This window comes from Aspergillus viridinutans (assembly GCF_018404265.1).
Source record: "Aspergillus viridinutans IFM 47045 DNA, scaffold_6, whole genome shotgun sequence".
Lineage (NCBI taxonomy): Eukaryota > Fungi > Ascomycota > Eurotiomycetes > Eurotiales > Aspergillaceae > Aspergillus > Aspergillus viridinutans.
In genome coordinates this window covers 398,739-424,663 of record NW_025091222.1, presented here as the reverse complement: position 1 = coordinate 424,663, position 25,925 = coordinate 398,739, and the positions used below count along the sequence as shown (strand labels likewise).

Sequence of the window (25,925 nt, the reverse complement as noted above, 5' to 3'; positions counted from 1 at the left end):
TCATATGAACTATTAACTCTGCTGGGAATAGGAAGTCTAAATGCCTCCAACACTCCAAGACTTTTGATGAGAGCTACTCAACCCAGTGAGGACTCACGTTCCTAAGCAGCAAACATTGAAGAACTAAGGGATGACACTCTGGACTGATGCATGAGGACGTCTTGATATTTTGTCACTGTTGACTATCGTGAGGTTGAAGGCTGATGAATCATCACGCCTCTTTGTCAATTGTGCCTTCCTAGCCTGGATAATAAGCTGAATACCAAGATCTATTAATGACAGGTTCAATAAGTTTTATTCTCGCTACTACATAAGATTTTGAAGGTCAAGAACTCTGGTGGCGCGAATATATACCTTGCTCGGACTGGTTGCTCTCCTGGTTAGTCATAGATGGGAGCAACTTAAGAAATGAGGCAACGCAAAGGCCATGCTTCGGTCTGCCGTAAGTAATTAGTCAACCAGCTGTCATTCTAAAGTTAACACTGACACATTGCTATTTTGTAATGTAGGTATAGCAGACCTCTGCTCTGCATCAGTAACTAAATATAGCGCCATTGCGAATAGTGTTTCATTAGGGTAAGTGTCAAGACTTTGGCCTAGTATCATGTCATTGACTGACATGTTCCCTATTTAATCATTAAGAAGAAGCAGACACTTGAAGAAGTAGATAGAAGAGAAGGTATGAGACAAGAGGGAAGTTAAAGAAGAATAGTGAAGATAGTGCTATTTAAGTCTATACTTCCTTACTTAACTACAGTGCTAAATAGCTAAGGCTTTATTATTAGTGAATAGAAGTATATTAGATGCTAGTAAATGGTATATTCTATATAGAAGTGAAATAACTTAGTGAATACTACAGTCTAATATTAAAGACTTTTAGATATAATATTTAATGTACATGGATACAGCTCCCTCGGCATAGCAGCCCAGAGAGGCTGCTGTACAGGCTTGACAAGGCCTAGTGAATAAGCAGAAATAAAGTGAGGCAAACAGTAGCACGCGCACACTAAATCATTGTGAGGGATAGAACTAATACAAGGTTGGATGTACATGTGTGTTTGGGATTGCTATGGTACCAACTGCTGCGTCACCTATGGATGATACTAGGGCAGAATTGGATGATACAACAATATAGGCCGAGACTCGAGTGCAAGGGCCAAATCGGATGTATTTATTGATACTAAGTACTATCACTTTGTTAGATACGTCGGAACCAACCCCAGCGTTGTTATATGAGAATTGGGGGCTCTGAGGCTGCCTGTTGTGATATTATGCGCCATGTATTTGGGGTTGAGGCCTGCTTCTCTGCTATGCTTGGAGGACTCGTCGGATAGAAATTTAAGATATCAACCGAACCGGAGCAATCATCTCGTTGCAATATGTTTCTTTTACTCAGATGGCACTTCTTACTCAAATCTTGCCTCGTTGACGGCAAATCATTTCGACATGGCGATATCAACCTCAATATAGGGTATCAACCAACCCGTTTACATAAGTCAAAGCTGACCCACGAGCAATCAAGCAAAGACTCACACTGCTAACCAGCATGCTGCAAGAGACAAAAGCTTTTGAAAAACAGCAGACAGGCTCGCCAACAGCCAACAGCTTGTGGCATAAACGTTTAAATAGGCAAGCAGTGCAAGGCGGCGGTGTTGCAGTCGATTGAGCGGGACAGTAGGAGACTCGGGTCACTGAAGATTGCCAAAGTGCCTTTGCAATTGTCAAGCCAGCCAGGGGCCGGTCAGTTTATGGAGGGAATCGCCGAAAACGCTTTGTTCTCTTTGCCTTCTCGATGGCTTTCTTCTTCCCTGAAGCATCAGAACGAACCTTTCATCGAACCTTCTGTCGCCGAGCGCCTCTGGGAGTCGAGGTTAGTAAATCTCAGACTGTCCTCACATCCGGGCAATAGGCTCATCGAGATCCCGCAGCTTGAGAGGATGGGAAGTTTTGGACTCTCTTGGTCAAAGGACGCCTGACCTTATTGAGCTTGCACCTGAGTACATGTACATCCTCCTCCGTCTCCGCTTCAAGATTTGGCATGTAGTTGGTGCGTTTTGTGCGTACGCTTCCTGGACCTTTCCGGATGGATTATGGTGCAATATCTCTCCATAACAATTAACAGAGCTCCCATTATCAGAGAGATGGGCCGGATGGCTCATAACTTTTTTGACCCACAGCCCATCGTCGGGCCAAGTGGAACTGACTGCAGACGTTATTACACGACTGGGAGATGACAAGTCTGTGAAGATCCTGCAGGTGCTGAATTCAGCTGGAAGTGCAGACTAACTTATCCTAGTTGATAGACACAGGGTGCACTGGTATTGGCGTAGTTGGACGTGCACATGTTGGCAATGTTGGGGCTTCATGAGCGCAGAGAGAGCCATGGGTGGGCACTGCTGACTTTGTGGGGGGGGGGGTTCTGAGCACGGCGGAAATTTGGCGTATTGCTTGATGACGCGACACTCGATTCTCGTACTTTCTGTAGATACACATATATGGGTAGCCACAAGTAGGCAGTGGCAGAGAATGAAGTTTGGGGTCCAAGGCACTTGAACGGTGACTGATGCCGGGGTGTAAGCACTAAAACTAGCTGCTTTTTAGTTTCTGCGCAGTATGGCTACCGTTAGTCTCTAGCTTAGAATAGGCTACAGCGGCCTTAAGAATTTGAGGTAGAGGCTGAAGATGGGTCAATTAGAGTCATCTCTCTGTTCACCTGAACTCTCGAAGCACTAGTGCTTACAATAACTGGGTAATTGGCTAGACACTTAAGTGCATCCATTCATCTTGATAATCATGTAATTTTGTGCCATTACAGTTCGACCCTTATTTCGGCCACGACCATATCGGGGTCCCAAAAGGTGCATCGCAGCCTAGAGCTCTCTTCCCGACTTACATACATTCTTCCTCACACTTTTTTGTACTTAAAACTTCGTTTCACTTCAATTCTTCAGTTCGCCCTCGAAATATCCACAAATACTGAATCGTTTAGCTAGGCTCACCTCCTAACATTGTCATCTTCCCGTTAACAGCGCCCACAATGGCCACCAAATCATCCCCTCTCATTACCATCTTCCGCGGTTTCCCAGATACCGGTTGCTATACCTGGTCCCTCTTCGTCACCAAGCTGGAGGCCCGTCTCCGTTTCGCCAACATCCCCTACCGCACCGAACAAGGCTCCTTCGCCAAAGCCCCCCGCGGCAAAGTCCCCTACGTCTCCATCCAGGATGGCGAGCAGCCGCCGCAGATGCTCCCAGATTCCACCCTCATTACCAAAGCGCTGATTGAGAAGGGATTCACGGAGGATCTGAACCAGCGCCTGTCTCCGACTGAGCGACTGCATGATCTGGCGCTCAAGGCGTTGCTAGAGGATAAGTTGTATCCTTACCAGGTACGAGTCGCATCAATACACACAAAAGAGAAGAGATTAATCAGAGAATGGAAAGACATACGAACGATGGATCAAAAACTTCTACACCATGCGCTCCAAGATCCTCGCTGCCCTTCCCTGGCCCGTCCAGGTTGTCGTTGGCAACATCATCTACCGCAAAGTCACCCGCAATCTCCAGGGCCAGGGTATCATGGCCTTCACTGAAGATGAAATTAGTGCCTTCCGGCAGGAGATCTGGGAGAGTTTAAATGCAGTGGTGGCGGAGGCTCAGGCGAAGCAGTCCGATAGGGACGGGCCGTTCTGGGTCTGGGGCGGAGAGGGGCCGTCGGAGGTGGATGCGGTGTTGTTTGCGTTCATTGCGACGGCGTTGGTGTGCGATGCGTGAGTACTCATATCTGCTTTGGTTTGCCTGTGGTGTACTGATTCCTTGGGTAGGGCACCGGCCACAAAGGAGATCATCAAGGGTTATCCGGCCGTGGTCAATTATGCGAGACGGATCCATGATAAGTACTTTCCTGAGTATGAGCTGTGGAAGTAGTGATTGATATAGTCTATTTAATACAAGGAGTTGATCTCTTGCAGTATCAGCGGTAGAAATGTATGACAATGAGTGGCTTAAATCTGACTGATAACATGCCGACATGCTGACATTTTCATGGTTGGCTCCTTGTCTGTGACGACGGATATATTCCTCATTAAAAACCTGCTATATTCACATGATAGTAGCTTTTTGCCGATAATTTCGTATCTACAATGTTGACATGAGATGAATGCACAACTTATACAACTTTGCAGCTCATATCCCGCTTGAATAGTCATCAAATGGTATCCAAAATCATGATTGCAACGAAGTACTTCGCTATTGGGACAAAGACGACGATTAGGTATAGATGCTCTGCAACAAGATCAGCAAAAAATGTCTTCTTAAGTGTCACTAACGAACTTACCTCAGTGATTTGGTTAACAGCCAGGCCAGGTTCTGCCATCTCGGCATCTTTCAGGAAATCGAGTGGCATCCAGACAAGATGGCCCTTAATCCTGTCCAGTTTCTCTCGGACATCCTTGACGGGCTGGTACGGGTCGAACAGGTGGCCCTCCTTGACTCCGCCTTGCGGTCTGAAATTATCATAGTCCTCAAAGGTGTGGATGTTGTCATCTGGGTCTGTGCGGAAGAGCATCCGATATACTTCCGTGTTCGTTGTGGCTTGCTCTGTCCATGTCTTCCACAAGTCATCGTTCAAGGGATCTGTGACGAAGTCGTTCTCCGGGCCCTCAAGAATCTCATTCAGACAGACGTTAGGTGGCTGGGCATTGGGGTGCTTAGAGGCGTCGTAGTCTTGCGCTGGAAGGAGGCCTAGATGCTCCCGCCACAGCTGCCGCCGCAAAGTAGCGGCAAGGCGCGAGGCTCTATATGGCTTCCCATCCATCATACTATCGATGAAGTCTTGATCCTCGACAACAATGGCCAGCTCGCTATCATGGTAACCGAGTTGTGACTTTTGAGTGTTAGTCCTGGAGCCCAGCATTTGTAAAAAGGGTAAACTCACCCGGTCGTTGATGTTCGCACTGCCGCAGATGGCAATCCTGTCGTCTACAATGCACACTTTACCATGCACATAGAGCTCTTCCTGGACAAAATTTGCCTTTTCACTCTCCGGATCTCCTTCCCAGGGTTCCTCAGACATTTTGCCGCCATTGAGCATCGTAGTATGCGCTACAGAGTCCTTGCTTTGGTATTGGCCACTTCTGCGCCTTTCCTGCTTCTCCTCATATCTGCGCAATCTGGCAATCCTTTCTTCCTTCTCTCTATGTGCTGTGTCGTAATTGACCTCGTGTTTATCTCCTTCTTCGCCAACCACCGGGTGAACGCTGTCGCTCATAATGGACTCGGCTATGCCACGCTGGATGTCATGATACGTTACTCCTGCTTCACTCTCTAGTTCTTCCAGAGCAGGAGTCTTGTCGATACGGTCATAAGCGCGCAGATTAAAAAGGAACACATGCTCTGACCGAGTTAGTCATTTGCTTCTGTGAAGGTTAAGCACTCACCTCTTGGATCAACTCCTTGAGCAGAGATCTGACCGAAAATCGAGTGTTCCCCGCGCAGGATAGATTTGTATTGGTAGTCCATGATCGCACGTGTACCTGTTGCCGCACTTTGTCTCAAGTCGCCAGCAAATCCTGGAATAGCAGGAATCACAATGATTACTCGGAACTTCCGACCCTCTTTGCCAGCTCGAACGCAGGCGTCGACAATTGCACGACCAACGGTATTGATAATGGGTTTTTGCTGGTCTCCAGTGGCAGTAACTTGAGCACGTCAGCATCTGAAGCATTGTAGCGAAGGTGGACGTACTGAAAAACTGGTTTTCGATATAGACCAGATGTTGAGCGTTACGAATAATCTCGCAATAAGCATTTTGAATACTCTGCTCAGTCAGGATTCCACTGCTCCAATCAGCACTGCTGCGGATAATCTGTCCTCGCACAGTGCCTTGCATTCCTCGCGGCTTGGTGTCTAGCGGATTGAGAGGATGTTGAATATAGTCTCCACAAGGATACTTTGGGCGTTGTACCCCGACAAGACCTTCGTCATCACCGGTGCGGCCCTCCAACAGAAGCCAGTCGACGCCATGATCACGCTTGTACTTATCTCGCTTGACAAAGTTCCATCGAAGGACAAAGTGCTCGGCAATATCATAGACGCAATCACCAACCAAACCCATTGCAACATCATGCCATGGCATTCGACCATAGTCTGCTTTGCTTACTTCATTTGACTGCCAATCTGCAACGCTCTGAAAATCCATAATACGGTTGTTGTTCCAATCTTGACCTGGGAATATCTCGTCCTTCAAGTTCGTTGGATGAACGTCCGCCAGGGGGTGTTGGTGAGCATCCCATCTACCAAAACATAAATCAATACCACCAATGAAGGCGACGGCGTAGTCAATGACAATAAATTTTTCATGATGTGCCTAGAATATCAGCATAATGATGACTATAACTACGATCCACGACGGACTTACCCAGTAAAATGTCATATCTGCCGCATTTTCAAAGACATTGTGATCCGGGTGCCGTAGAACTTTGATGTTTCCGTGACCAGGGGTCCCTTCGGGGCAGAGACTATGGAGCGCGTGTTTCGTATGCGCCGAGTTGCATGTCAATGCTTGATTGAGCTGAATCCTGTCAGTTGTACGGACTGAACACAGTCAATATGGCTAACAAACCTCCTTGTAAACAATCACATAGATCTTAACGCCCGCTTCAGCGCGGCGCTTGAGTACTTGATCGAGTCTCCATTCTTGCGTCAAATATGGAGGCCTACGAAGAAATAGCTCCGGAGAGAGCCACCAATCCTCGATATAGATCACCTCCTTTGCCTCCTCCAAGGCGACTGAGACAGCCCAGAGGTAGTCCAGCGCGTCGACATACCACTTGACCCTGTTGCCCTCTCTAACCGGAGCAAAGGACTTGTATCTGTGTGACTCGGCAATTGCAGTTCTCTTCTTGTCCGTTTCTTTCTCATGCTCCTCGTCATGGCGGTGGTTGGGGTTGACGATATTGAAGAATTTTCCAACTTTGTGCTTGAGGTGGTAAGCTTTTGCCTTGGCGTCGTGTAAATGAGAGTCTGATAGCCAATGTCAGACACAAAGAATATCTCATTGAAAGAGATACGATACAGACCTTTCAAAGCACTTTCCAGATGGTCAATCTCGTGCTCGAATTTCTCCTTCAACTTCCCCATTTCAACATGTGACCCACAGAGGTTACTTTCTTGGAATCAAAACAAACGAAACGATCCAAACTGGCATCCAACTGTGAAAGAACAATCCGTAGAAATTCTCTCAATGCTCGCGATTCTTGAAGTTCGACCACGAGTTATTCCTTTTAAATATCCGGCTCGAAGACGTCCTTTCTTTTATGTTTCACCCCAAGTGTCAAAAAGAGGGGGGATCGGCGATTATTTGATAGTCCCACTGTGACATCATTTCATACTATCCCTACCAGCCTTACGGCCTTGTGGCCTGATTCTAAGGGACCAAAAATTCCCAGCCCCAAGCCCGTTCAGGAGAACACTTACCCACTCTCTCCAGTTGATCGTCGTTGCTCCCTGCATCACTGCATTTAGTTCATTAATGGGGATCATCGGAACATCACGAGGCTTTGTTGCTGTCTGTACCATTGTTTCTGTGCCTTTGGAAAAATCGATGTAAGCTCCACCATCAGCCATGGTCGGCATCTACTAATATCGTCATTTCATCTAGATAATACTGAGTACTACCTAACTAGTCTACTACAGGCGTCCTTGATTCCGTCTCACTATTTCTCGACTACTTTCGTGGCTCATCTTGGCGCAGGTTCAGGCTGACACATTTTTACCTGCGTGTCACTAAATCTACCATAATGAGGGCAGCTCGAAATATCTACAAAGATGACGTAGACTTCACTACTCTTGCGCTGCAGTCGCCGGCTTTCGCGAAATAGTCAGTCTTGCCCCTTTGATTGATACGCATCTCTGACTCTACCACCAGTGTGAAACCAAACGGCCAGTTAGATTTTAGCGATCCCGATGCCGTACGGTAAGGACGGTCATACAGATATTGCAGGTGTTGGCAGATAGCTGACCGACTTTTCAGGCAATTGACCAAGAGTCTCTTAAAGAGAGATTTCAATTTGAATGTTGAGATACCTGACAACAGACTTTGTCCACCGGTATGTTATCTCGGCTCGCAAAGACTTACATGCTAACCTGATACTCTAGGTACCGAACAGGTGAATAAAAGCAGATCGCCAATGCAAAATTTGCGTATATTCTGACGGACAAGCAGGCTAAATTATATTCTATGGCTGCAAGACCTTCTCGATACCACAGGCGACCAGTACCGCGATGACTACGACCCGGATCGATCCGTCTTAGGCCTCGATATGTGGGTATCACCTGCTCTGGACATGTTACGGTGTTGCTCTTTCTGACTTTCGTAGTGGAACAGGATGCTGCAGTATATACCCATTGCTAGGATGCACGACACGGCCCCTCTGGGATTTCATTGCTACAGGTAATCATTGTCGGCTTCAATACCCATCGGGTGGATGGAAAGCTCACACGCACCTAGACGTCAACGATGAAAATGTTCGAACCGCCCGAGAAAATGTGACAAATAACGGACTTGATAGTCTAATCCGAGTATTCAAAACTGAGCCCAATGATGATCTCATTCCTCTAGACACAAAGCTCGACGTCCAAAGGTATGTATCCACTGAGATTGTACAAGTGAACATATGTCTGAGACTAGCAGGCTCGACTTTACCATGTGCAATCCTCCATTCTACGCCTCACGCGAAGAAATGATAGCTTCAGCACAGGCCAAGGAACGGCCTCCATTTTCAGTAAGTTCAAACCACCGAGACTAACAAACACCAGCTAATCAGCGGACACAGGCATGCACGGGAGCCGAGGTCGAGATGGTCACTGCAGGCGGCGAAATAGCCTTTGTCCATCGCATGATTGAGGAAAGCCTTCGTCTTCGTGAGAGGGTCGTCTGGTACAGCTCAATGCTTGGGAAGCTGAGCAGTGTCTCCGTGATAGTCGAGAGGCTCATGGAGCATGGGAACAACAACTATGCAGTAACGGAATTTGTTCAAGGCAGCAAGACAAAGAGGTGGGCTGTGGCGTGGTCGTGGACTGATCTTCGCCCGAGTATGGTATGCTTCAACACATCTTGGTCTAGCGTTTGAGTGCTCCCGTACTGATTTGCAACAGAAAGTAGCCCGAGGCATCCCTGGCTTCCCGAAACACCTCCTACCATTTCCGTCCGAGTTCATGTTCGAAATCATGAATCAATCAATCGATGACATCAGCGACAAAATTGACAACGAACTCAGCAAGCTACGCATTCATTGGACTTGGCGTAAAAATCTGGCTATGGGCGTCGGGTTCGCAATGGAGAATGTTTGGTCTCGTCAAGCTCGCAGAAAGTTGCAGAATTCAGCTGCCACTGCGGACATGATAGAAATTGATGAGAGCACAGCAGCTCTTGGCTTCAAGGTTCAGCTGAAGCAGGATAGACTTGAAGAAAAATGCGTCCGAGTTGTCGTCCGTTGGCTCAAGGGATTAGATTCAGTCTTGTTTGAGAGCTTCTGCGGGATGTTGAAGAGAAAAGTGGAGGGGAGGTGATGCGAAAAGAGGGCATGGAACGTTGAATGATAACGAGGACATGATTACCCGAAGACAGATCTATTCATACTTAGTCGCTAATAAAATTCTATCCGACATGAAGTGCATAGGACATCGCTCAGGTCCGACAACTATGAACTTCCCACTTCAGACTGCAGCTCTTTCAGACGATTCCAGCCCTCGGAATCCTCCCAAAAGTCCTTTCCTTTGCCCAGAATACCCCTGACAGCACTGCGGGCCTTGAATCGCCAGTCCTTAGCTACCATCTCAGCCTCCCCCTCGTGTTTGCCTTCTTTGTCCATAGGCCCAAACTTGGCATATCCATCACGGACCAACCTCTCAGTTGCACGGACGACATCCATCCACTTCTTCTCGTCGCCCATTTGGAATGCGCCCTGTGTGCACGAGGCAACGGTAGCTCGCCAGGCCTTCTCATGCGCCTCAAAGGCCTTAGACGGCTGGCCACGGAACTGTTCTACACGGGCAACGAGAAGCCAGAGCGGAGCCGAGTGTGTGATCAGAGGCACAACGCACTCGTCGACGAGGGAGAGAATCTGACCGGCGATGGTGCCATTGCGAACGATGCGCTCCGAATTCTCGTCGTTCTCATCGACCTTGATCAGAAGGTCCTCGTAGTTGTAGGTGTCGACGAGGTGCTCAATCAGCATGCTAAGAACGGGTATATCAACGCACTTCTCTCCATTCTTTGGGCCAAGAAGTTCAATCACCCGTCTCTGGGCCGTGACCACGTCGCGAAATGGTGTAGCTGGTGGGGGGATCGAGGCTGCGACGGTCAGGACATTGTCCCAGATACGAGCATCGGTGTGCTTGAGCCGAGCGGCGCGGTGGAGAGCAGCAAGGGCCTCGCGCTTGCGTTTATAGGGATCCTGTGGTGCTTTTTTGGTTTCTGAATCGGCATCGGCGTCTGCGTCCTGCTGCTCCTCCTCCGCAGTTTCGGTGGTTTCGCTGGGTTTTGGGGTTCGCAGGATGGCGGCAGCAAGGTTACTCCATGCTTCGGCGTCGGTGTCTTCGAGCTGCACGGTCCGTGTAAATGAGTGGATGGCGTCCTCCCATTTTTGTAGTTCAAGCTGCACACAACCAAGCGCAAACCAGGCGCTGTGGTTGAGACGGTTGATGTGAAGACTCTTGTGGTATGCCTCCTCTGCTTTTTCAAGAGCAGGAGGCTTCAACGAAAGATAGTGGCGAGCCAATGAACGCTGCGCGCGTGCGTATCTGTTGTTTGAGACCTCCCATGCGCGTTCGTACATTGTCGGATCACTATCGATGTCACCCAGGATGCACAGCAAGCGAGGGGCATCAACGGGCAGCGGAGACAGTTCCGGCCCGTCGAACTGTTCGTTCTCGTCATCTGGGTCTGAACCAGTGGGCTGATATAGCTGTCTGCGGACGACATACTTGGCCTTTTCTTCTCTGTCTGTGGCGGCGTAGCAGAGAGCGGCCTCCGCCCACATCTGCAGGCGTTCGTAAATGTCCAGTGCAGTCCGCAGACCGCCAAGGTTGACCCAGCGTTGAGCCAACTCAGCTTCGAGACTCCACCGAGTAGGAGAGTTTAAGAGCCAGATGTACTCTAGTCTTTCAGCGGCCGAAGCAGACTCAGATTTCTCGGGTCTTGGGAGGAATGTGGTAGCCTGGTTACCATTTGCGGTAGTTTGAGTATCAAGAGTTGCTGTGTCTGCAATGACTTGGTCAACAAGCGCTTGCATCTGCAGAACAGATCTTTCTACGGTTCGAGCTCGGTATCCTTCCACACGGCTTCGGACCAACAAAGCTTCAGTGTATACCTGCCAGTTCGAACTGCCACCTTCAAGAACACGGATAGCGTAAGGGTGGGTCTCTTCCCGAGTCAGACCGTTCTCCGGCGACGTGTTAGTGATCGCGGAAGCCAAACCCAGCAAAATGGCAGAGTCAACAGGGTCCAGTGGTGGTTGGTTGCCGGGGTCAAGAGACTGCAAAGCCGGAGGAAGCGTAGATTCTTCCTGGACAGTCGTCGACTTGTTTTGAGAGATCTCGGCATCCTTGGTGAACGATATGCTTTCGAGAAGGGTATCATCGTTGAGTTCTAGGTTCTTAGGTCCTGCTTGGGGTGTATCCTCCTTGTCTTCCGGAAGAGCAGAGTTTCCCGTGGTCGTCAGTTCTTCGGCACTCTTTGCCAAGACGACCAGCTGGCTGATATCATGTTCTTGGAACTTCGTCCTTTTACCCAGTCTTCCAGTCAAAGCGAACTCAAACTTCCTGACTGCAGCAGCCTGCTCAAGGTCTGCCCGAGCCTTGGCGTCGAAGCCATGGTGGGTGTGGATTGTCGCCCTCTCCACAAGGAAGCGTCCTTTTTCTTGAGCGGTAGAGAATACAGACTTTTCGCTAAGTAGGATCTTGCTCAACTCTTCCAAGTCGCTATAGATGGCATCCTGTAACGTGCTAGTAGCTTCGGACAGCATCTTCTGGTGAAGAAAATTGACGCGCAATCTTGCCGTCCTCGCCACCAACGGTCCGTCAGGGAGTAGGATGTCAGCATCAACAAGCAGAGCCTTCGCAAGGGCAAAGAGCTCAACATTTGGCGTCAGCTTGTAGGCGGCTTCTCCGTCTACAGAGAGTTCACGAATGATGTGATTGCGAACAGCCCGGAGCCTGGTGGCATCTGAGTGGAGAGCATTAGGGAATACCACATCCGCCGAGTTGAAATCCAACGGAGGGCCAGTAATATTGGATTGCATAAAGCTAAACAGAGCCGCCAGACCAATATGGAGGATCTGTGACCGTTGCTGTTCAGAAGTAAGCCCATCCAGTGGCATCTGAGCCGTAGCCTTCACCTTCTCGGTCAGGAAGGTGGTATAGCATATCTCGCCGTTGGAGACGCGGCTGATAGCACTCGCATCTGCAGAGTTGTGTCCCAGCAGTTCTCTAGCCAGTGGAAGCTGGAGGATGAGGACGACCTCTGCATCCACTAGTTTGACCGGGTCATACTGTTCTCTCAACGGCGACGTCCCATCAAACAGAACGTCCAAGGACGACGGGTAAGAAGCGTTCGATGCTTCAGTCATCTTGAAGAACTTCTCTTAGAATCTGAATCTTGAAAGAGCGACTTCTAAATGCCTTCAAAAAGGTCGAACTGATGGATTATGCCTGACTTTGTACTTTGGATAGACCTCAGTTGGGCCGTCGACATTAACGAACATGTGACGAGTGGTACGATTTGGAAATTTTCACAAGAACATGCTGAATGCTCCCAAGCACTCGAACCAGGCCACCTAAAACAAAGCTAGCAAAAGAGCGACTGCTGATGGCTTTGGTGATGACGATGAAAAAAGGCAGGTACCCCGCCTAACATTTTTTTTTCGTCTCTCGCCCATTTTTCGTTATCGATAAGGCGGATTCGGAGATTGTGGTGGGGCCACTTGAGGCCGTGGCATTAATAAAATATGCTGGAAGATTACACGAGCATGCTGCAACATGAGTTATAACTACGCTCTGCGAACGCACCAATCACAGCGGTGGAGATTCACAGTACATCCACAAGTCATCAGGCTGGCTGATTGATAATACAGATTATCTACTCCTCCATATACCAGTTTCTCAGTGCTTCGTTGCACGAGCATGTTCCCTCAGGATTTCATTCAGTCCTCCTCGCTGCACACACTCATCAAAGTGAAAGCTGTGTGCCAACGCCTCCAACTCATTCTCATCCATTCCTCTGAATAGCTCCGCGAACTCGTCTACAAAAGATGCTGCCAAGAATGTCTGGAAGACGTTCCGCAGTAGATGACGCTCGGTATGCCAAGGGGTGGGGTACGTTTCCTTTGCTCTTGGACTGACCTTGTCGATCCAATCAACCAATGGCTTGAGTGCTGCTTCAGGCTCTGCCGATGGCTCTCTGCCCCATGCATCAAGCCAGAACTTCTTCTTGTTCTCCAGCAAGGGCTGGATCGTCTTGTTCCATTTGCTGTCCGGGCTTGTGTGGATCATTCCCTGCAGTCCAATGTCCTTGTACAGCCAAATAGACCAGTGGATGTTGTACTTGTCGTAGATACGAAGCTGGTCTCCCAGAAGGCTGTAACGCTCTTGATTGATGGTTTCTGCCTCTGTCTCCGTGCGGGGGTTGGCGTAGACGGGACCGAACTCGCCGTTCCAGATTGCTGTGCCGTTTGTATTCATGAACTCGGCTTTGCGAAGGTACTGCCGTTCAAGGTGTTCCTTTTGTTCAGGAGTTCCCTTGTAGCGCTCTCCGGTAGGGAAACCCATTGACTAATGAAAGCAATCAGCACGAGTACTCTTTGGTCGGATGGGAAATAGCCTACAGAATAGTCATGCATAGCATAAACGCAGTTCGGAAGAACCTTATCGAAGCCTTTCCACTCCATCGCGAACGTGTTTCCATCCAGCCACAGGATATGGACTGGATCAATAGCTCGGATGGCTTTCTCGACACGCTCATAGAAAGCCGGCAGCCTGACGTGCTCTGGATCGCACGGCTCATTCAGAGGGTTGTATCCAGCAACCCATGGATTGTTCTTATATCGTGCTGCAATCTGCTCCCACAGCCATATCGTCCGGTCTTGATGGTCCTTGAAATCCCAGAAAGCAGCGTAGCTGGTTGGGTTATCGGAATGCCAGTCTCCGTTCTGTCCACCAGGAGCCGTGTGCATATTCAGAATGGTGTATATCTTCTCTTTTGCGCACTATCATGGGGAATAACAAATCAGCAGCATGTCGACGCTGCGTTGTAGGACTCTTACCAAGTCAATCACCCGATCCAAGTGCTTGAAGCCGGACTCCTTCAGTACCCGTGGGTTCATATCATCTTCAAAATGGCGGTAATTGAACGGGATCCGTATGCAATTCAATCCCAGTCCAGCAAAGAACTTGGCGTCCGCCTCCGTGAAGAAATACTTGAGCCACTTATCGAAAAAGAATTCGTACTTCTCTGGTCCTTAGACTCTCCGCATAGCAGCACGATGCTGCGACTCATGACCTGGGTAACCAGTGATGAAATTTTCCATACTATTTTCCAGATGTCAATTAGCATTTACTTCAAAAATAAAAGGCATTGTGTTACTGCATACTTCATCCACCCGCCAATAGCGGCACCGCGAAGAAGAACTTCGTCTCCATTGCCGTCAACAACTTTGTTTCCTTTGACTTTCAGAATTCCAGTAGCCATTTTGTCTTCAAACGATCAAGACGATCGTTATGTGCTCGTGTTCAAATTGCGTTCACGACTTCATCGATTTGCGTTGCATAGTTGAGGTCATGCAAAAGTTTTCAGTCCCTTTATACGTATTGACCCACACCCTCGACTCTGAATAAAGGCAAAATCCATATCTGAACCTCCACATCGAGCCACTGGAGAGAGCACAGTTGGGGACAGGCGGGGTTAGCTCCTATGTTGGAGTACGTTTCCTGCGGGGGGGTTTCAATGATCTTGTCGGTTAAAAGACGCGATTTAGGCTGATTTCAGCAGACTGAGATGTGAAGCAGCCAAGCTCTGAAGGGGCGAATAGCACGAGAAGCTCCATTCCTGGAGTCATATTGTCGTCGGGGGAACACTGACCAAGCAAATGAATCCGGGTGTTGCCCGACATTAACATCCAAGCTCGTAGCTCTACTGCTAAGAAAGACAATAACCACACAGGCACCAATTGTCACGTTGTTAGAATAAGTATAAGTACAGTGATATGACGTATCAGACAGCTACAGCTGCCATGGGTATCTGTAAATACAGACGTCAGATGCATGAACGCCTATTGAGGCACAAAAGAACTCCAAAGATGCAAGAAAAACCCTCAACCTGGTTATGGACAATGATCCATGACACCGAAAATGTGAGAACGAGAGAGAGACAGCAGGCTAATGCGCAAAGAATGACATAAATCTCATTACCAATCCTGACCCCGATCTCTCATGAGAATCTCGATAGCCTCATCCTCAGGAACAGGATTGTCATTCAAATCCTTCACGCATTGCGTTAATCCTTCGGCGGCTTCATCGACCTGTTCCGCCGTCCAGCCGGTACAGGCCATAACCATTCGACGGTAGTTCTGACCCAACACCACGTTCTTCGATTTTAAACGATCGACCTCAGCAAGTATCTCTTGATTGAAATCTTGATAGCATTTGAGGCGTTGCTGCAGGATCTCAGGAGAAGTCAGAGACTTGAGATAGGCAACTTGCTTTTCGGAAAACCCTGATGTAGGATCGAACGTCTCGGGAAAGAGGGCCCCGAATTCCGTCATATCGACGCCAGAATCTTGATCCGCATCTCCAACGATGGTCATTTTGAAAGGCTCGAAGTGTCCACCATGTGTCTCTTTAAGCATAACGAGAAGGTCTTCAGACGACCTTTCCAAATTTTTGATCCGTCTGCTTAGTTCGACCCGATCTGAAGACTTGCTCTTGAGGTCGTCCAGCTTCTTCTGTTCTATTTGACGGGCCTTGGCAGTCTCGCGTATTTTGGAATGCCAATGTTCAAACTTCTCTTGCTTCTTGGACAAGTCGGTGGCTAGTTCTTTGTCGATACCGCCTAATGTCTCCTGTACTATTGCGCTAATCTGGGCCATTGTTGCTTCAAGTTGTTAGTATATCTTGATCTTTAGATTGAAGGAGGGGGTTCCGCACCATCAAAGATTTCTTTCTTTGTTTTGGCCAGATGATCAATGAAAGAGTCACTCTTGCTTCCGGCTTGTTGGGATTGGGCGTTGCCATCAACCATATCCACGCCGACGCCATAGTCGGCAGGACGGAGACCAGTGTGGTTAGGTATATGAGGGTCCGCACCGACTTCTAGCAATTGAGGCACTAAGACAGAGCGGGCTCGCCCGGCAAGGTTAAGTGCTGTGTCCCCTTGATCATCCCGAAGATTGACTATTTCCGAAATAAATCTGCCCAGGGTGATGACTTCGCCTGCTTGAGTTTTATTACCATTAGTACCCTCAACTCCATTCGGAGGCTGCTGGCTGATGCACGTGCCTCCGTGGCGGACTATGAACTCCAGCAGAGCCTCCAAATAGTGCTTCGCGGACACATGACCTCCACCGCCAGTTGCAGCCATCACTGCGATGTGGTGCAGGATCGTGCGTCCACTATAGTCAACCATGTCTATGGTGGGAGCCAGCACCTGTAATAAGCGCGGAAAGCTTCTGTAATCGAGGTTGTTCCTTGTCCCGACGGATTTTTGTAAAGCAGTCTCGCCCACACCATTTAAACGATAGATGCTCACACCTTTCTCAACAAGCGCATAGACAAGGGGCATCCGAGCAAGCATTGCTGCCCAATGAAGAGCGTTGTTGCGGTATTCATCAAGTGGAATCTCTAGATCTTCACCAGTGAGTTGCAACAACGCCGGATGGTTGGAGAAATCCTTGGTCCTCTTGTCAAGAAACAAGGTCATGATGAGCTTCATTTTCTGAAATCTTTCTGGAGTTGTGGCAGGAGGCAGAGGGTCTGAGCCACGCCTGTTGTCATCCACCATAGAAGCGGGCCCGTCCATTTCCTGGTAGAAAGAATCGTTGGGTTCCGTTGGGGTGGGTTCTTGCATGGACAAGGAAGAATGCTCCCGTTGAAGCCCGAAAGATGGCACATGGTTTGAAGACGACCTCATACGCTTACGAGGCGGCTCGATCGACTCTTCTGTCTCGAAGGCGGCGACATCAGGGCCATTGAATCGGCCATTGCTCTGAGCGTTGCTGCCAAATCCACTGTCGGAGGCCACACTGTACATGGTCTGCTGACTGCTGAACGTGGGGAGCTGAGACTCCTGGCTGCTCATCTGATGTGATGACTTTCGCATGATACTCGAGCGCCTACTATCGGCATTTCTTGCTGCAGGTGAATCGAACCGAGCTTTGCTGATAGCGTTCACAGCCGTTGCAGCGGTCCGGGAAATATTCTGGAAGAAGGTACCCTGCTGCGGTTGCGACATCCCGCGATTATCCACACCGCTATAAAGCCTCTTCCTCTGCGCTGCCATTGCTTGCTCCTTTGTAGGAGTGTCTAGAGTGTCATGGCCCGCATTCGCGGTGCCATTGGGTCCCATATCGTATTCAAGGAGCGGTCTCAATAACTCCTCAACGTGATACTCACGGCAAAGCTCAACGCCTCTTTGATAATTCACCCATGTTCCTTGGTATTTTCCATAGCCTCCTTGAACTTTCTCATGTTCGCCTGCAGCAATTTCTTTCTCGAGAGTCTTCGTCCTTCGAGCTTTAACAACGCCAGCTACTTTGAGGATTTGAGTAGCATTCAACCAGGAATCGGACCGACGCTTCATGACCGCAACCCCGTTTACTTCCATTTCATAGACGGAGACGTTGGAATAGACAGCCTTCAACAAAAAGAATCGTCAGCAAACAAAATCGAAAGGTCAAGGGATAGACCAACCTTGTAGATCTGCGGTCTATATTCCTCTTGATACTGCACCATTACCCCATAGCCATTCACATCATCAAACCCTCCAAAGCTACCTCTCGCGCCGCCTGGAAGACCATTTGGATAGCTAAAGGACATCGATTGCTGTGAGCTTTTCGGAGGGGGTGTCGCTCGAGGCGTCGACGCGACGGACTGGGAAGCATTGAAAGATCCCATTTGCGACTGAGAGAAAGCTATCCCATTGGCGGAACCTAAGCTGCTTTGAGAGTACGACATGGGCAAGCTGGGCCGCGGTGGATGGTGGTTGTTTGAAGTCATCACTTGGAGGTGCCGTGTCTGCCGAACCCTGACACCATGCACATGCGCGGTCTGAAGGTGATGTGTCAGTACAAGATGTGACTTCTCATATACCTATCATTATTTTTCCATCTCATTTGGAGAATAAGCAAAAATGAAAGGAAATTTCAGCTCTGGACAAGGATGAAATCGAGTGGGGAAAGGCACCTATTCAATAACTACCGAGGAGGTGAGTCGCGCGAGGAGGCAACGAAGGCGCGTGGCTGGCGCCTCGATCGTGAAAGGGTTGGGAAAACAAGCCAATCTGAGCAAACGGAGAGATGTACAAGTAACAAGAACCAGAATAAATCGACCTGTAGCTATGAAATATGCATTCGCCAATTCTAGATTCAATCAGGCTGTAAATCGTGCATAGAAGTGAACGAAGATCGTGATGAGGAGTCGCGGGGCTTGACGGCGGTCGCGTTCATCCGCTCGGCGTTTTCGCGTAACTCGTCTATTTCCCTTTTCGGCCGGGGATTGACTTGTTCTCCGCTGGATTCTCTGTCCCCGGGACCATCGGTGATCGCGATAACTAACAGCACAGCAAGATGCAGTATAGACGGATATTCCCGATTCCATGAACTGCGATTGATGAAATTTTGCAACTGAACAATGTCCTCCTTACCGCTCATCCCTCCCGAACAGTGGCGACATCTCTTCCGTGCCTTGCTGCGCGAGTGCACATATCTCCCTGACCCGATCGCCCGAGGTTACATGCATGACTATGTAGTCCGGAGATTTCGACGCTATTCCGACAAGTCGCAATCTAAGCTACAAGATGATTTACACCGGCAGCACCTCCGCAAAACCGCAACCCAGAAACTGTCGTTACTGAAGCGTGCCAACGAAGGCTATTCTCGACCGCTCGAAAAGGTCCTCCGGCTCTCGTATGGACGAAATGGAAAGAAAAGAAGGGATTTGCTAGGTGTCTTCGTTGTCCCGGAAGTTCCTCCCGATGCCGTGGCCGTGGAAGGCATTCTGAAGGGGCCTTCGATGTTCGAAGATGATTGGAAACCTCCGACTATTGTGCTCGATCTCTTGAAGTCTCAATTGCGGAATGGCGTCATTTCACAGCTCAGCGATCGTTCTGTTGTTAAGACTCTGGAGCCGCCTATACCCAAGGAAAACAGCTGGGGCAAGCCGGTTGCCAAAAGTCGTCGGCGGAACATCAGGAAAAAATGGTACTACGCCGTGCTTGACAGCCTTTTGCCGCCGCTCCCCGATGCAGAGCTCGATACATTGCATGGTCTGATCTCTGGGAGAATACCATGGACACCACCGAAGAGAAGAAAAGCCGTTGGCGTTCCTCTGGACGCTCCCGGCCAGACCAGTCTTAATATAGCATTTCTGACAGAAGGACCGAAAAAGGGGCCGACGTTTAGGGACTTCGTCAACGGGCGACCTCATCAAATCACGCGGCGATTCATGCAACGACTCTGGAGGCGCATCTACTGCATGGTGCCGCGCTTTGAATGGGATGAGAAAAACCAAAAGCATTATTTCAAGTGGGAACCGGTGAAGCCCTTTCCCCACATATCTACCGTCATTGAACACGATCAAGTGCCGAACCTGTTCCAGAAGGTTGATGCCAACGGGAGATTGATCCAACGTCCCTTTAGGGACCGGATCGAGGTGACTACGGGAGAGTAACCGCGTGCTACTCTCCGCCTTGCCCACAGCGGGCTCGCGGATTGACATAGAGTGTAAGCCCTCTCGGCACGGATCCAGCCATAGTCAGGTCATATATAGCGCTGTCCCTTTATTTGACTACGACGGTATTCACAAAATCCTCGGATGATAGGCCCGCGGATCCTCATTAGATGCCTCCCGGAACTTACTCGAAGAAGCTATCATCCTGAGACCGAAAGAACTGTGTACAGCTGTTACACCTACATGTTGTCTCTGACAATAATGCTCTGCCTCTAATGGCTTCTGGTTAAACACCAAACTTATACTAGACATGACGTCATATAGAGAGACATATAGGTAGATGAGCGAGCATTTAGAGAGGAATCAGCGATGACGCGATCAAGATTTCTTCTAATAAAGCCAATAATAAATCAACCAATGAAATTCTGACGAGCTGTTAGATTTCTCCGATTGTTGCAGGGTGACCCCTGAAGGTAATCGCGATAGCTCATATCGCGCGTCTTGTCCGGTGGGCTTGTTTATGTCCCCCTGAACCTTCTCGAATTCGACGCGTTTTTTTCACCAGCTGATGTTTTGTCGTCATTCAACTCATCTCTGTCACCTCTTCAGTCTATTTCAAAGACTCCTCCAACGCTATACAGAACGCCATGTCTCTCAAAAGGAAATCCACAGACGTGGACCCTTCAAATGCCGAGAACATCCCTCCTGAGATTGATAGCGACGATGAACGCCTAAACTACATCGACTGGAACTGCGACCACGTCCGTCGACGGATTCGCACTTTCATAGAAAGCGGAGAGATGAAAATCGGCGAGTTCCAAGACGCAATTGGCGTCTCCTCGCGTTCCTACCTGGACTTTATGGGCCAGAACGGCCGCGACAAGGGCTCTGGATCATCGACATATATCAAGGCGGCGCGTTTCTTCAAAAAACGCGAATTGCAAGGCATCAAGCCGCCCCGAAAGAAGAGGGCCACCAAGGAATCGCAGAAAAAAGTTGCCGAAAAGTACGATGTCTCTGGAATTCATCTCGACGGGGAGTCGGACCAAAGCGTCCCCGTCTGGGACACCTGTGATTTAGTTCGCTCGAAGATCGCACGGCACCTTCGTGACCCCGACGTGACCAAGGCTCAGTTCCTGCGCGATATCGCGAAAGCTGCGTATCCGGATACAGACAAGAAGCTCAATGCCAATCTGCTCAATGACTTTCTCTCCAAGCGTGGTGCCAATGCGGGCAACACAAGCAGCGTCTTTTAGGCAGCGTATGTGTTCTTCGAAAAGCTGCGAATCAGAGATAATAAGCCAAAAACCAAATTTCGAGAAGAAATGGAAGCTGTCTGGGGGCATGAGGGTGGCTTTGATTGTGTGACACCAACCCATACGGGGGTCTGGGTTACTAAAGGAGAAAGGCCATATGTTGACAAATATGGCATGCTGAGAATTGACCGAGTTCGATAGGGAGATGACTGACCGATTACTTTGTACGTATACTGAAATTTACTACCGCTGATAATATTACATGGGAATTTGGCTTCCAGTCATAATGAAAATTGAACATGGCTCATTCTTAAAAAGAAAAGCAGTGGCGCTCCCTGAACACAGCCTTCACAGCAGCATCCATGGCAGCCCACACTGCATCTGACTCTTTGAACACCTTCTTTACAGCGTCCCCAGCCTCCCTTACTGCCTTGCGTCGTTCCTCCTCCTGCCTCTCCTTCCAGGTCCCAAAGTCCTGTTGGAGTCCCCTAAGCCCAGCGGCCGCGTCGTTATTGGCTTCCGGTCAGCCAGTCGTCGACTTCATCTCAGCGAGAAGTTGTTGAAAGCGGCAGTTATGCTCATGGTGGACATGCGCTTGGTGCTTTAGATCATCCACCATGATCCGCATTGGTGATGAACCTTCGACGGCACAGCATCTGCATTCCTGACAGCTGACTGGATTGGGATTTCTGCGATCCTGTTCCAGCCATGCACTGATATCAGGATGCGATTAGTTGCAGGGTTTCTGTAGCTCCTCACAACCGACTAGGTGTACACCACATGGAGAGCATAGGATCATGACGAGTTTGCTGCTAAGAACTTAAACAGTTTTGTGGTGCCTAGGGAGCCCTTGGCTATCCCACAATATCACACATGATTTTGTTACAGGCTTTCCGTTTAGCCAGCATCTATCAGAGCACATTGGCTTGAGTTAACATCAGAAGCCGATGTTCCTTGTTGCTACAGTAGTAGAAGTCGCATTGATAACAAAGAAATTTCTGGGTTTCGCGATTTGTGGGATTTCCCCTCCCACTGCACGTTGGAAGACCCTCTATCTTGCCACAGTTGTCACACCTAATCTCTCCATCCGCAGCTCTTGTAGCTTTCAGGTCAGAAACCTATAAAAACTGCCAGCCTCCTCTGGCGTACGTAGCCTTTTGCTCTTATCAATGAAGAACCTGCATCCCTATACAGAAGCTTTTTGGGACAAGCGCATGTATGCGCTACCTGCGAAGGTGGGGGACTTTCTCTCTCACCCTTCCTTAATATCATGGAGAGCCTGTTCGCTAAAGACTCAAGCTTACCACAACAATGACAGGCTGCATCCGGACCAGCTTCCGCTCAGGCCTGTAGATGTTCTTGAAACTTTGCAAGAACCTCTCTTTTAGAAAGTACCCCGTGCCTATATCCGTAGTCGCCACAGCAGCCACACATATGTTGGCTGAGAGCATCATCCGAGTTTAAGTATTGGTGCTTGGACTTTCGTACATCTTCAGGGCGCATATGCGTTGGAAAGGTCATCATGTCGCAGGCTGGATTAGTGTACTTGGATAGTGACCCAGCAGCTCTATTATAGCACCTCTGATACAAAGGTCATGCCGCATTCATCCCTGGCCAAGTAATTAATGGAAGATTCAGACTTCCTCAGATTCTTTCCATCAATTTCATGTGTGGCACGTGTTGCTCACCAGTGGGTGTATTCTGGTTCTCATAAGTTCCCAGAAACACCATGAATATGCTTTCTATGGGGAGATATCCTTCGTCAACAGGCTGATTAAATGATGCCATGATCAACCTGAAGTCAAATTGCGCTCCATCTCGCCAAATTTGCTTATAATGGAGAGTTTGCTTGGTATCTCGCGGTGGAGAGTCGGGTGGATTATTCCAAGCATTGCTCGGATGATCGGAGATGCGTTGTGCAAGGGATTTTGATGACCCTACATAAGCATCGCATCCTATATCATCCGGATTCTTAAATTGACCGGTGACAAAATTGCCATAGATACCTTGGCGTTTATCATCACCAGCTGGCGGAAGGAACATTAAATCCTCTAAGGACCATGTTTCCTTCTCAAACAGAGCTTGGACTTGCAGAGGTACTCTGGGTGTATCAATTCGACAAGAAAGTCAACTGATACGCAGCAGACAGATCTCCGCCTTTGTTCGTTTGAAAGTGTCTGCCCCTGCCTCTGCCTCAGCTTGTGAGTGTTTCTTCATGGCGGAAATACTCCGCCTCAATGGCCTGGGTTGGTCTGATTCCTCCATTCTGTATGTTGCTCTTTGAGGTCCTTGAGCTGTGCGTGGTCTCAAAAAAGCTTCTCTTTCAGAAGGGTCTGACCAGGGCTAAGGGCAGCCCCATGGCCAGGCTCCTCAACGTCATCATTGTCAGGGAAACCCCAGTGGCTGGCGAGGAGCTAATAATAATCTTATAGTTAGTACTATCTTAAAATATATAGTGCATAGAGTACAGAGTACAAAGTATGTATCTGCACATGTATATACGCATTGATATTCAAAGGGGAACTCACCTCTTCTAGGTATTCTGCCTTTACCTGCCTCTTCAATTTTTTTTTGAAGTGAGGTCCCTAAAAGTCGCAGTTAGTCATGTGTCCATCAAGAGCTGATATGAATACATTACTTTGAGGGAACGGCCTGCAGCTGCAGCAGAATTGGGAAAGCTGTGTGTCATGTAGGGCAATTCCAAATAGTCGCTGATATTTGTGGCCCCCCCCCGACAAGCCCTTTCTCAGCATTCGCACCTCGAGATGGTGGAAGGTTGTGGGGTTCTGCTTATACTTAGCCATGCATTCCTTGCAAGAAAGAAACAGGACGGGTGGAATACATTCTGGAAGTTGGTGAGAGGCAAAGGACGATGTATTAAAGAACATCACAAGAGAGTCATTGAAGCTGAAGCTGAGAAGAAGCTGAAGCTAGGTGATAAGTTGAGGGAGAAGATGAAGAAGAACAGGGGAGATGATTCTAATTATGTCTACACTTCCGGATTGGACTGCGATGCTAAGTAGCCTAGACTTTTATCATTGGTGAATGGAGAAAGTATATGAATTCCTTGAACCGAATCCAGAATCAAATCCAGTGAATGGCATCCAACAGGACTGAAAGTCTCTATCGAAGTGAGCTGGTTTAGTGAATACTACAGTCTACTGCCAAAGATGGTGGTTAATAGAAGACCTCCGTTTAGAGGTGATATCATCCAATCTGTATGATGACCTGGAAGGCTCAAGTTGATACCGGTAAGAAGGTATTCAGGAATAGGGCGAAACAAAGACAAGAATGCAGGGGCCCCTTGCCTCCGGGGCAAAGGCTGACATTGCGGACGACGTGGCGACAATCCTCCTGCTGCTTGTAATGCCGCTGCAGAGTCTTTCAATAAAGGTGGCACCGCTGTCATTGCCGCAAGTGAGAAAACACAGTCACAAACTCAGTTTCTATCCCCAATCGAAGACGGGATACCAACTCGACCACTGTGGATGATTTACGAGTATCATTCAAGGATACACACCATCGGCTGAGTCCGAAAAGGGGAGGAGGGAAAGCAAGGAGGACCAGCAGTGCCAGCTCCTACAGCAATGGTCGAAGAGAGACCAGCTCCCGACTCCTCGAATGAGTCTCCAATGGACCGTATGTCATCATCGTTATGCACCAGAGGATGGATTGGATCTATAATTTGTTGGAAGCTACCTGTAACATGGTGAAAGTCATGGATCTTGGAGACAAGAGGCCACCTTACGTGATATCGTTGCGTCTAGCAAAGCTGACAGCTGAAATGATGGAAGATGCGTTCCGACTGATTTCCTTGCCAGACTCTTCGAATACAAAGGCCGCCATATCACTCCAATGTGTTATTCGCCATTATTTATTGAAGGGATTCATGTCTTCTTCCAAACCGGACTGGTGGGTAACTTGGGGAGAAATCAACATCATCGACCGAGAACATTATCTGGAAGGACCCATCGGGGCCGAGTTGGCCAGACAAATGCCATGGCGTCTGCTAGAATGGTAGTTATGAGTGCGGCCATGAGGAGGGCCATGATCGTCCTTCCACCACATAACTTCACCTACAGATTCAGGGTCAACAACTCATGTAGCTGGTTTCGGATCCAAAGAGATCACATAGATCTTGGTCGAAGCAAGAGAGCAAGAAAAGTGATGGGTTTGAAAGAGATTCGGAGAAAATGGGTGAGGTTCCATTTCTCATTCCCTTGTGGCTACGGCCGCTGTTGACAAGGACAAGGCCACGACGGAGGAGTAGGTCAAGTGCTTCTTTACCGGCCCGGGCTTGATATCAACACAGCAGTCGGTTGGCAGTCACATATTTCCTTCTTAGGTTGATGTCCCCTTCGCTTTATCATGTGCTGAGTATGTAACATGCCACCTCGTTTCCGGACCTGACAATGATCCGGCCAGTGGGATCATTCCAAGAGAGGCGACTGTGATCTGAATGCAGTTAACATCTATGGCTATCGTTTGATAGTATTCTGCTTTTCCGTATGATTACCAAATAAAAATGTTTGTGTGTATGAAGGAGCACAGAGCTCTTAGTACAGATATATATTAGCGGTGACATCCACCCTGACAAACAGACCACATAATTAATAATGACGTAACATTGTAAAGAGTCAAGATTTGATTTATTAATAGATGGCAGCAATATAAAGCATTGGCTCTTTGGATTGTGCACATTGTGTTAGTGGATTTTCGTGTCCCATTTCCC

General features: G+C 48.7%; 8 protein-coding genes across 8 annotated transcripts; 4 read left to right on the top strand and 4 right to left on the bottom strand.

Annotated features, from left to right (window-relative positions):
• Nucleotides 1-3,037: 3,037 nt before the first annotated feature.
• On the top strand, nucleotides 3,038-3,926 carry Aspvir_008017 (glutathione S-transferase family protein; the record flags this gene model as incomplete). The annotated part of the gene is made up of 3 exons (XM_043271193.1): nucleotides 3,038-3,388; nucleotides 3,444-3,769; nucleotides 3,824-3,926. The coding sequence occupies 3 exons, from the start codon at nucleotides 3,038-3,040 to the stop codon at nucleotides 3,924-3,926; spliced, it is 780 nt and encodes a 259-aa protein (XP_043127128.1).
• Nucleotides 3,927-4,268: 342 nt separating this feature from the next.
• pldA (putative phospholipase PldA) lies at nucleotides 4,269-7,139 on the bottom strand (the record flags this gene model as incomplete). The annotated part of the gene is made up of 8 exons (XM_043271192.1): nucleotides 4,269-4,283; nucleotides 4,336-4,884; nucleotides 4,936-5,393; nucleotides 5,438-5,698; nucleotides 5,745-6,366; nucleotides 6,418-6,570; nucleotides 6,622-7,022; nucleotides 7,079-7,139. The coding sequence occupies 8 exons, from the start codon at nucleotides 7,137-7,139 to the stop codon at nucleotides 4,269-4,271; spliced, it is 2,520 nt and encodes an 839-aa protein (XP_043127127.1).
• Nucleotides 7,140-7,798: 659 nt separating this feature from the next.
• On the top strand, nucleotides 7,799-9,569 carry Aspvir_008015 (DUF890 domain protein; the record flags this gene model as incomplete). Its single annotated transcript, XM_043271191.1, has 10 exons — nucleotides 7,799-7,878; nucleotides 7,927-7,974; nucleotides 8,032-8,107; nucleotides 8,157-8,167; nucleotides 8,224-8,322; nucleotides 8,378-8,451; nucleotides 8,509-8,641; nucleotides 8,692-8,782; nucleotides 8,834-9,097; nucleotides 9,156-9,569. The coding sequence occupies 10 exons, from the start codon at nucleotides 7,799-7,801 to the stop codon at nucleotides 9,567-9,569; spliced, it is 1,290 nt and encodes a 429-aa protein (XP_043127126.1).
• Nucleotides 9,570-9,700: 131 nt separating this feature from the next.
• Aspvir_008014 (tetratricopeptide repeat protein) lies at nucleotides 9,701-12,628 on the bottom strand (the record flags this gene model as incomplete). The annotated part of the gene is made up of 1 exon (XM_043271190.1): nucleotides 9,701-12,628. One exon carries the CDS (start codon nucleotides 12,626-12,628, stop codon nucleotides 9,701-9,703), a length of 2,928 nt encoding a protein of 975 aa, XP_043127125.1.
• A 532-nt stretch (nucleotides 12,629-13,160) lies between these two features.
• Nucleotides 13,161-14,745, bottom strand: Aspvir_008013 (glycoside hydrolase family 5 protein; the record flags this gene model as incomplete). Its single annotated transcript, XM_043271189.1, has 5 exons — nucleotides 13,161-13,829; nucleotides 13,883-14,263; nucleotides 14,321-14,514; nucleotides 14,539-14,585; nucleotides 14,648-14,745. The coding sequence occupies 5 exons, from the start codon at nucleotides 14,743-14,745 to the stop codon at nucleotides 13,161-13,163; spliced, it is 1,389 nt and encodes a 462-aa protein (XP_043127124.1).
• A 715-nt stretch (nucleotides 14,746-15,460) lies between these two features.
• Aspvir_008012 (putative APSES transcription factor (MbpA)) lies at nucleotides 15,461-18,224 on the bottom strand (the record flags this gene model as incomplete). Its single annotated transcript, XM_043271188.1, has 3 exons — nucleotides 15,461-16,146; nucleotides 16,200-17,904; nucleotides 17,961-18,224. 3 exons carry the CDS (start codon nucleotides 18,222-18,224, stop codon nucleotides 15,461-15,463), a joined length of 2,655 nt encoding a protein of 884 aa, XP_043127123.1.
• A 675-nt stretch (nucleotides 18,225-18,899) lies between these two features.
• On the top strand, nucleotides 18,900-19,937 carry Aspvir_008011 (uncharacterized protein; the record flags this gene model as incomplete). The annotated part of the gene is made up of 1 exon (XM_043271187.1): nucleotides 18,900-19,937. The coding sequence occupies one exon, from the start codon at nucleotides 18,900-18,902 to the stop codon at nucleotides 19,935-19,937; it is 1,038 nt and encodes a 345-aa protein (XP_043127122.1).
• A 647-nt stretch (nucleotides 19,938-20,584) lies between these two features.
• On the top strand, nucleotides 20,585-21,193 carry Aspvir_008010 (uncharacterized protein; the record flags this gene model as incomplete). Its single annotated transcript, XM_043271186.1, has 1 exon — nucleotides 20,585-21,193. One exon carries the CDS (start codon nucleotides 20,585-20,587, stop codon nucleotides 21,191-21,193), a length of 609 nt encoding a protein of 202 aa, XP_043127121.1.
• Between the last annotated feature and the right edge of the window lie 4,732 nt (nucleotides 21,194-25,925).